The sequence below is a fragment of the Malaya genurostris genome, chromosome 3 (genome assembly GCF_030247185.1).
Source record: "Malaya genurostris strain Urasoe2022 chromosome 3, Malgen_1.1, whole genome shotgun sequence".
In the NCBI taxonomy this organism is placed as follows: Eukaryota; Metazoa; Arthropoda; class Insecta; order Diptera; family Culicidae; genus Malaya; species Malaya genurostris.
The window spans coordinates 206,529,792-206,540,173 of NC_080572.1; the positions used below are offsets into that span (position 1 = coordinate 206,529,792).

Below are 10,382 nucleotides of genomic sequence, written 5' to 3' on the forward strand. Positions count from 1 at the left end.
ACTTCAAAAATTCCGAACAGATTTCCAAGAATCTTACAGTTCCGATATAATTTTGTTTTAACCTGGCAATTGAAGTGCAATTGAAGTTTCCTACTTATTGTCTATAGTAACTAACAGCAAATTACTATAGACTGTTCACGTTAGTTAACATATCAAACATTTCTAGCATATTCTGTTACAATCCGAATATCGAGTGCTGACTGTATCCCTCAATACAATCACTACCAATACAAGCTTTCTACGGTAAAAAAGTGTGCCCTTCAAAATTGTTATCTTTCTTATCGTCATCTGATTCTTCGATAACATGCTTGTCCGTCAGTCATTCCTACAATTGCTGCAAATAGACAAGTGATTTATTGGTTCGATGAACGCCGCTGGGAAAGAATGTCAATTGAAATCTTTTTGTGATACTCTCTAAGAACCCAAATATTGATGATGATACAGCTTTGGATGGTTTTAGTTGTTGTCAGTAGCTGTTATTTACAATTCTTTGTATATGCGCAGATAGGAATTCCCAATAATTACGTGTGCACAGATGATTTTTGTGAGGTATGAAATGTGTTTCTAAAAATAATCATAATAGATACATACTCTGACGCTTGTTGAGTTTCAGAGCTACAAAGAAAATACGCCATGCGAAGGATTGAAACTAGCATGCAAAGTGCAAAACTCCACCCACAACGGAATTGTACTACCATCTATGACTCCTTGTTCGTGTTGTGATACTTGCATTGAGAATCTGAAACTAGGTGAGGATTGTTCCGTCGGAGGCTTGGGATCTCCGGTGCCCACGGGAATATGCGGTCCTGGATTGTACTGCATGGTAGTCGAAGGTGATGAACATCCGACGTGCCAACCAAGTAAGTAGACGGAACGTACGTCTAAACACAATTTCTCAAACTTACACATCACTTTCTTCAGTGCATGAATCTAGTGCATGCTATAAGGCGCAGAAAAAGTTTGATCAAATGCGTCAGGATGGAACCATTGGGCATTTAATGCAGAGGCCTGCCTGTGATGCCGATGGAAACTTCGAGCCTGTTGTTTGCATTCCCGGTCAAACGTAAGTTTTGAAACATAGCATATCGAGTTAGTAGCAGTCACATACCTAGCGGGGGGGGGAGGCGAGGGGTTCCTGGCCCCTCCCGAAATCAAAAACAGATATATAATCAAGACAGTAAACGTAAAGAAATGTAATAACAGATCGGCTGAAAAGTTCGTATCGTTTCTATGAGAGGGTGCCACTAGAATTAAATCCATACCATTTTCAGTTAGTACCAACCTTCAAAAGATACGTGAATAAATTTGACAGCTGTCTGATTATTAGTTTGTGAGATATTGCATTTTGAGTGAAACTACTTTTGTTATTGTGAAAAAAATAGAAAAAAAGGAACTTCGTGTGTTGATGAAACACTACTTTTTGATGAAAAAAAGTGCCGCCGATACCAAAAAATGGATTGATGAGTGTTATCCAGACTCTGCACCGGGCGAAGCAACAATTCGGTGGTTTGCAAAATATCGTACTGGTCATATGAGCACCGAAGACGATGAACGCAGTGGACGTCCAAAAGAGGCTGTTACCGATGAAAACATGAAAAAATCCACAAAATGATTTTCAATGACCGTAAAGTGAAGTTGATCGACATAGCTGACACCCTAAAGATATTGAAGAAACGTGTTGGACATATTATTCACGAATATTTGGATATGAGAAAGCTTTGTGCAAAGTGGGTGCCGCGTGAGCTCACAATCGATCAAAAACAACAACGAATTGATGATTCTGAGCAGTGTTTGGAGCTGTTATATCGAAATAAAACCGATTTTTTTCGTCGATATATAACAATGGACGAAACATGGCTCCATCACTTCACTCCGGAGTCCAATCGACAGTCAGCTGAGTGGACTGCACGCGATGAACCGAACCCAATGTGTGCAAAGACTCAACAATCGGCCGGTAAGGTTATGGCGTCTGTATTTTGGGATTCGCATGGTATAATTTTCATCGACTACCTTGAAAAGGGAAAAACCATCAACAGTGACTATTATATAGCGTTATTAGAGCGTTTGAAGGACGAAATTTAAAAAAAAACGGCCTCATTTGAAGAAGAAAAAAGTTTTGTTTCATCAAGACAATGCACCGTGTGTCACAAGTCGATAAAAACCATGCTGAAATTGAACGAATTGGGCTTCGAATTGCTCCCTCATCCACCGTATTCTCCAGATTTGGCACCCAGTGACTTTTTCCTGTTCTCAGACCTCAAGAGAATGCTCGCTGGTAAAAAAATTTAGAAGCAATGAAGAGGTAATCGCTGAAACTGAGGCCTATTTTGAGGCAAAGGACAAATCGTACTACAACAATGGTCTCGAAAAGTTGGAAGATCGCTATAATCGCTGTATCGCCTCTGATGGCAATTATGTTGAATAAAAAAAACGAATTTTGGCAAAAAAATGTGTGTTTCTATTAAACGATACGAGCTTTTCAGCCGAACTGTTACAATAACAGTTCCAGTGGAAAAGTTTAAAGTGTCTGTTAAAACACCCGTTAAAGGCACACCGAGAATTAGGTATATCAGCAATCTTCAGTAACATTATTTTTTATCTTTGGGTCCCTCCAGAAACGAAATCCTGGGTACGGGCCTGGTTAGTAGTGAAAATAATTGACTTCTGCGTCTTCCTCTACTATGGGGCGCTTTTTAAAAAACCTGTTTTAATCCACTTAGTGGTGTAATGATGCCTTTCTCATATTACTTATGTTTTTTATCACTAGAAGATTTTGTCAAGATTTTCTTTTTCAAACTTGAATAAAGTCAAAAAAATTCTTTGGTGTAAAATACCATCACCTTTTTAATTTGTAAACAGTTATGTCTAGTTATATAGATTTAAATGTGGCAACCCTGCACGCTATACAAAATTGAACAAAGCACGTTAGGTGGGTGCGTTTTCCTCTTCTTCCGTACCAGCACGTACCGATGCGCACTGATTATGCAGCATTTTGTATGACAGTTTGAAAATTTTAATACTCATTGCCCTATAATTTCGGAACCGAAAATTGGATCTAGATGAAATTGTAGAGCGTCTTTAAAGACACTAAGAGCTTTAATTTCAATCATGGTTTGTGAAAATCGGGTTAACCGTTGCTGAGAAATAGAAGTGAGTTCCGGTTTTGGAGCTTTTTTTCTCTTTCACGAAGTGAGTTTCGTTTTTGGAGCTTATATCACTATTATTTTTTTTTTCATAAATACGTTTATTTCTTAAAGCAATTAACATAAGTTTCTCTTCGCCGTAGCATCACTTTTACATAGAATTCTATCCTAATATAATACTAATATAGTCACAACGATTTGAGTTTAATAAAACATATTACTCTTATTTTAAATATCATATTATTTGAACTAAACGATTAACTGATGTCAATTATAAAATAAGCAGACATTTTTATACATTTTGTTGTTGATTTCATAACCTATTTCAAGTTTGTTTCAGCACATCATTTTTATTAAAATTTTTATATTGGATGAACTAATGGACGCAGTAGAAGTCAGAACTAAGTATCAAAAGGGTCAATTATTAAATTGAAACTTCAATTGTCTTTATGAAATGATAAAGAAATTTCATGTAAGACAGATCACGACGAGCAAGAATGTCTCGAACTGGGACATTGGATAGTCTACCTTGGGTACGCTAGGAATTTATTAGTTAAGATCTGACATCATGATACTCCACGCATGTCCAAATGACATGATCAATATCGCGATAGCCTTCGCCACAAGTACAATGATTAGTCTCGGAAAGTCCAATTCAAAGGAGATGTGCATCTAACGTGTAGTGATTGGACATGAGTCTGGACATCACACGAATGAAATCCCTACTCACATCCAGTTCCCTGAACCATGCCTTTGTCGATATTTTCGGAATAATTGAGTGCATCCACCGACCCAGATCATCTTTTTCCCAAGAAGCTTGCCAGCTGGCAAGTGTTTTTTGGCGGAATGCGCTATAGAATTCATTGAAAGCAATCGGTCTCTCATAAATTTCACCCTCAATAGCACCACGTTTGGCTAAACTATCGGCTCTTTCATTGCCTGGAATGGAGCAATGAGCCGGGACCCAAACTATTGTGATTTGATAATTATTATTCAATATGTCGTTCAGGCACTGTTTTATTTTGTCCAAGAAAAACGTTTCACTTTTGCCAGCAGTGTTTGAGCGAATGGCTTTAATTGCACTCAGACTATCTGTGAAGAGAAAATAATAGTTTGGAGATAATGTGACGTTTACACTCAAACTATACTGAATATTTTTGGGATTTCCATCGAGTGTAGGTGTTATGGGATTCCACGGACTTCGTGCTGCATGGATGTGTCGAAAAATAACGTTGAGTCAGGAACATTTAGGAGGCTGACACGAATAGGAATATATCTTGAAGGGTCGATTTCCTGTGACATATGGTTAAAATATACTGTCATGAATCTTGCTTGAGATTGAAGCTCAACTAGCCTTTCGAAGTTATTAATAACCAGGGGATTCAGTACCGCACATCTTATTAGCAGTCGCGATGAAAGCTCCCAAATCGATCTTTCAAGGAAAGAACTCCCGCCAGAACTTCAAGACTCATTGCATGTGTCGAATGCATGCAGCCAACTAGTTGAATTTACCAGTAAATTTTATAAAAATGTGTACCTCGTATCGCCATCGCTTGTGAAAATATACACACGAAATTGAAAATTTTTACTAATCGCACTGTAATACCGGAACCGGAAGTCGAATCTAAATCAACTTCTCTGAGACTTTTCAAAGAATTTCAAGATCTTTAATTTCAAACTTAGTTTGTAAAAATTGGTTAAGGAATTTCCGAGAAAGTTGAAGGCGCATTTTCTCATAGATTTGCACACATTGTCTTGTAACTCCGTAACCGGGAGTCGGATCGGGATAAAATTCAGTAGCGATCTATTTGAGAAAACTAATGGACGTGGACTAAGTTTGAGAAAATCGGTTCAGCCATCTCTAAGAAAATCGAGTGACATTATTTGTCACATACACACATACATACATACACACATACACACACATATACACACACAGACATTTACTTAGTTCATCGAGCTGAATCGAATGGTATATGACATTCGGCCTCGGTTCAAAAGTCGATTTTCAAAGTGACTGTATAGCCTTTTTATATGAGAAAGGCAAAACATTAATGATGGAGGATTTTTGAACGCGAATATCTCGAGTTGTACCAAAGATAACATCATTTGATTCATCATGTCATTGGACAAAAGATCGACAATTTATGATCTAGTTTCCAGTGGTATGAGATAACCATAAATAAATTAAAAAATAGGTTTTCTCAAAGTTTTAAAATAATCGTGGATCAATAGTTTCCTTCTCGTCGCTCTTGAATTCTTTTGTTGCGTCCGAACATCACTTTTTATGTAGTCAGATATAAATCAGTCCCGCTTGCTTATGCACCTAGTGGTCTGATGATGCTTTTCTTTTGTCATCTAGACAGTTCGAGTAATTTCCAGATTGATACGGATAATTCTCAAAAGTATGCTTCAAATTCAAAACTACTAACACGCCAAGGTGGTGAAAGTGTCTAAATCGAACAAAACCCAAAAAAAAACAAAAACAACTTATTTAAAATTAACAAATAACACATGTGACAACAATTTGTGACGATAATAAGAAAATTATGTCAACCAGAGAACAATCGCAGAAGTTGTACATGAAGATACTGACGAAGTCTCATTACATGATACAGGATGATGAAACCAACGTCAAACCAAACAGCTTCCTGAAGAGAAATCCGCAACCTGGTAGAAATGGTAGAAATGTTGAAACATATAAAACTGTCAAAATTCGTTCGCTGTGAACAATGACCAGATGGCACCAAAGAACAGTAAACTTCTTAACACAATAGAGTTCGGCCTAATAGAGAAAATATTTGGTCATCGATAAGCGGACATTACTTCGACTACACCAGAATTAACAACCATAACTGAAAGCATAGCATCAACAACACCTGAATCAACGACAACAACTGAAGGCATCACTTCAACCACACCTCAAGAAAGCGCGAAAGTCATTTAGCAAGTAATAAAGTGATATATAATTTTATTAGAAAAACAGTTTTGGCATTCATTTGGGTTTTGATATCATATACTATATATTGTGGATACCGTTTTGTGCCAAAGTGCACATGACTTTTTTGATTGTTTTACATTTGCATTCAGCTCATCAGTGCATTAGCAGATTATGCTGGACTGCTAATGCCACATCGCGGATCAAGGTAATTCGCTAAGCTGACATAAAGTCATTGCTGTTTATACCGCACCTCTTTGCACCGAAATATTGTTGTAAAATCAATTTGCTGAAAATCATGTCGGCTATTCGATAAACTAAATAGTGTACTGCCGAAGGTACGCGTTACCTTGAATAAGAATAATAAAACTGTCTACTATAAAGCTTCATATAATATTTCTTTTTTAACTGATCAGATAATATTTCTTTGCAGATGTTACTGCGTTGACGAGAATGGTCACCGAATATTCGGTGAAGCTGTTCATACCGCCGGTATCCAAATATCAATGAGATGTGGTAAGTATACCTAGGACACAGAAAAATGATGAGTTCAAAAATTTTAACAATTCTACCTGTTAGAATGCTCTCGGTTGGCTGCCAAGGCCCAAAAGTTACTTGATTCGCGGTACCCGATATTCACTTCCCGTTGCGACTCCAAGGGATCCTTCGATCAGCTGCAGTGTGTCGGTGACATCTGCACCTGCGTTGATATGCACAGTGGCCAACCATCGGCGGAAAGAAAAAATATCACTCGAGGACTGGCGGGACTTCCTTGTTGTAATGCTTTACCATAGAGATATTCGCTTTAATTCACATTAACTGTTGCTTGATTTTGCAGTTAGTAAACGACTTCATGAAAACACGACCTATTTGCGACAGTGTGAAACAGTGAAACTGTCACAATTGGAAGATATTCGCGAGTACGAATTATCAGGATTTAACGTTTTGGAATTTAATACGGACATTTGTCTGCCCGATGGGTGGTACAACAGAATTCAAATGAACGATACGCAGTTAGTGGCGCTAGTGTCCCATATTTTGTACTAAGCTTTAAAAGTGCACTTTTAATTACAGCAAATATTGTGCCAACAAAGACGGAAGCGTCATCGAACCGTATATCGTAGACAGAAATTCTATCGTTGCCTCGAAAATGAACTGCAGTAAGTTAATTAATACACTGTAATACACGAAAACGGAATAACAAGCTATCATCTACTTTCAGAATGTGCCACCGCCAGAAAACTATTATTGGAAAGCAATAGCCTCGAGGTGCCGGAATGCTGCCTCAATGGGAATTATAGATCATTGGCATGTCGAAGAGGTCAGTGCTACTGCGTGGACGAGGATGGCAATCAAACTGGCGTGGAGAAACCCGCGAAACAGAAAAATGAGCTCGAGTGCTATAACGACAAGTGCGAGACAGTTTAATAATTAATCTTATATTTGATTCGGAACTGTGGTTAAATATCACAAATAAATTACATTATTTTCATGTATATACCTTATATTCCATATTTCATGTATATACCTTATTTTAAATTTTCTTTTTGCTTTTCTTGCATAGAAAGGCTATGCAATCACTGTGAAAACCAAATTTTACCGAAGCCTAGAGTCATATACCATTCGACTCAGCTCGACGAACTGAACAAATGTGTGTGTATGTGTGTGTGTGTGTGTGTGTGTGTGTGTGTGTGTGTGTGTGTGTGTGTGTGTGTGTGTGTGTGTGTGTGTGTGTGTGTGTGTGTGTGTGTGTGTGTGTGTGTGTGTGTGTGTGTGTGTGTGTGTGTGTGTGTGTGTGTGTGTGTGTGTGTGTGTGTGTGTGTGTGTGTGTGTGTGTGTGTGTGTGTGTGGTCCCATAGGTTGCAATTGAATTTTACCCGGATCGGACTTCCGGTTCGGGGGTAACGCGATAAAAAATTCAAGAAAATGAAGAAAAAGTGCAACCGGTTTTCTCAGAGACCGAGCAACCGATTCTCTTCAACAAAGATTCAAATTAAAGATATTTTGGTCCCATAGGTTGCTATTGAATTTCGTTTAAATCCGACTTCTGGTTACGGGGTAAAATGTGCAAAATGAACTTAAAACGTTTCATCGATTTTTCTAGAGATCGCTCATCCAATTTTCACAAACGTAGGTTCAAATGAAAGGTCTTACAACCCCATATAATACTACCAAATTTCATCCGGATACGACTTCTGGTTCCGGAATTGATAGGTATAAAAATTTCTTTTTCAGGGATGTTTTTATGTATACAATTCAAACAAATACATACAAATAGCCGCATAATTCTTGAGTTGGACAGATTTGGTTAGTTGATGATCAAATACATTGATTTTGGGTATACCACACGGAACGACTGAAATTAGCTCTGCACCTAATTCGTATTACTGATTTTAAATTAGTTGATTTTAACAACAAAATTTCGAAAATAACTATAAAATTAGGTAACATTGAGAATTTACATTGCTGAAAAAACTCTTATTTTTAGAGAATGTGTTTAGTTGGCGAATATTCTGGACACAAAACAGCAATATTTCAATCCGACACGAAATTCTCATTGGCAACTAATGTCAGAAAATTGGTTCTCAAAAAGTTTTTTTGTCTTTTTCTCCAATATAACATCGTATTTATACATGCCAATATAGAAAAAATAACCGCGACTGAATTTTTTTCGGTAGTAGTGTGCCATATAGTGGCTAGTAGTCATTACGTTGTTAACTGAAAATTGCAGAAACCAATTAATCCATTTATGTTGGTTGAAAACAACGTTTTATTTCTCTAATTCAACTAAAAGATTAGTTGAATGGATATGGAGTGTGCCTTAGCTAAGAAATGACAGCACGTTTGATTGGTGAATTCAACTAAAATAATAGCCATTTCAACAAATATTTTATTATTATTACTAAGGGAACTAGAATTAAAAAATCTAAATCAGCAAAAAAGATTTTTTTAGTTGTCTCAAAAAATAACTAACTAAAATCAGAAAATCAACTAATTTTTTCGCCAAAATGCAGATTTCGATCTTTTCGTGCACACATTCCGGAAGTATCGAAAAAAAGTGATCGTGTACTCCAAACCGGAAATCACTTCTATTTCTAAGAAGCGGATGAACCCATTTTTACAGATTCAAATCAAAGGTCTTGTAGTCTATTAGCAAATTCCTGCATATTTGTATCCGATATCCGGTTCCGGAAATATGCAAAATATTTTAAAAATAAATGCACTAACTTTTCTCAGAAAAGGCTGAACCGATTTTCGCAAGCTCAGATGCAAATGAAAGGTCTTGTGATTCCATACAAAATTTTGCTTGAATAGAACTTCAGGTTCCGGAGTTATGGAGTAAAATGTGCAAAAATGGAAATAAGCGTACTATTTTTTCTCAAACGTGGTGTGACCGATTTTTACAAACTAAAATTAAAATCAAGGTTTCTATACAAAACTTCTGAATTTCTTCTGGATCCAACTTCCGGTTTTGGAAGTATAGGGTAAAGTTTGTTAAAAATGTTATACCATCACTTAAAGGGACGAAACAAAACACTTAAAAAATTCTAAAGCGACATAAAAACTGCTTCAATCATTAGTCATTATCAGTAGACGGCCAAACAAAGCGATTCTGGTTATTCCTTCAAGAATCGAAGAAAATTATTTTGAAGAATACCACAGTATCATATATGATAGAATGATCATTACGACACTAGGTGGATGAAAACTGGTTTTTCCTTTAAAATAATTAAATAGCGAAATTCAATCTACCCTGCCAGAAAATTCTTTCATTAGCTTAGCTAAGTCAGCTAAAACAAGACAGCTTCGAAAAAAGGTAAATGTCTAGCATTTCGGTAGTACAAATTTAAAAAAAAAAATCCACCTTCTAGGCTGAACTCAAGCATGCAAACCATCTCTTTGCAATTCCCTTAAAATTGCCCGTTTGAACCACTTTTCGAAGAAAACCCATTTTCTTCCCCATCGTTCATTAGGTAAAGACGTTTGAGAATCTTTGCCGCTTGTGTATTTGTAGTAACTGAGAATTCATAGCACTAGTGGTAAAGAGCCAAATGAAATTACCAAATGAACGATATGTGTTTTTTTCATGAATTGACTCAAATAAGGAAAAATTTTGCAGGCTAATACTCTAGCTCTTCCACAATGCTGTCTTTCTTTGGGTAAAGCTTAACAATTGATTTTTTTTCTCGCTGAGTTGGCTGAATCTCGATTTTTTTAATTGAAAAAATGTTATAAGACTACACAGACTTGGAGCAGGTGGAGAGTGGAGAGTGGGGAGTATTTGGGAAAGTCTAATAGTT

General features: G+C 36.8%; 1 protein-coding gene across 1 annotated transcript; it reads left to right on the plus strand.

The window, feature by feature from the left end:
- Positions 1-324: 324 nt before the first annotated feature.
- Positions 325-7,624, plus strand: LOC131438860 (uncharacterized). The gene is made up of 8 exons (XM_058609199.1): positions 325-549; positions 614-860; positions 922-1,063; positions 6,515-6,597; positions 6,661-6,858; positions 6,920-7,094; positions 7,156-7,241; positions 7,304-7,624. Exons 1-8 carry the CDS (start codon positions 433-435, stop codon positions 7,507-7,509), a joined length of 1,254 nt encoding a protein of 417 aa, XP_058465182.1. The 5' UTR covers positions 325-432; the 3' UTR covers positions 7,510-7,624.
- Positions 7,625-10,382: the final 2,758 nt, after the last annotated feature.

Excerpts from the sequence above, each read along its gene's own strand:
- LOC131438860 (XM_058609199.1), top strand. The coding sequence starts at position 433 with ATGATGATACAGCTTTGGATGGTTTTAGTTGTTGTCAGTAGCTGTTAT. Across the intron at positions 6,598-6,660 it reads CCAAATATCAATGAGATGTG|AATGCTCTCGGTTGGCTGCC; the intron begins GTAAGTATACCT and ends TCTACCTGTTAG. Across the intron at positions 6,859-6,919 it reads ACTGGCGGGACTTCCTTGTT|TTAGTAAACGACTTCATGAA; the intron begins GTAATGCTTTAC and ends TTGATTTTGCAG.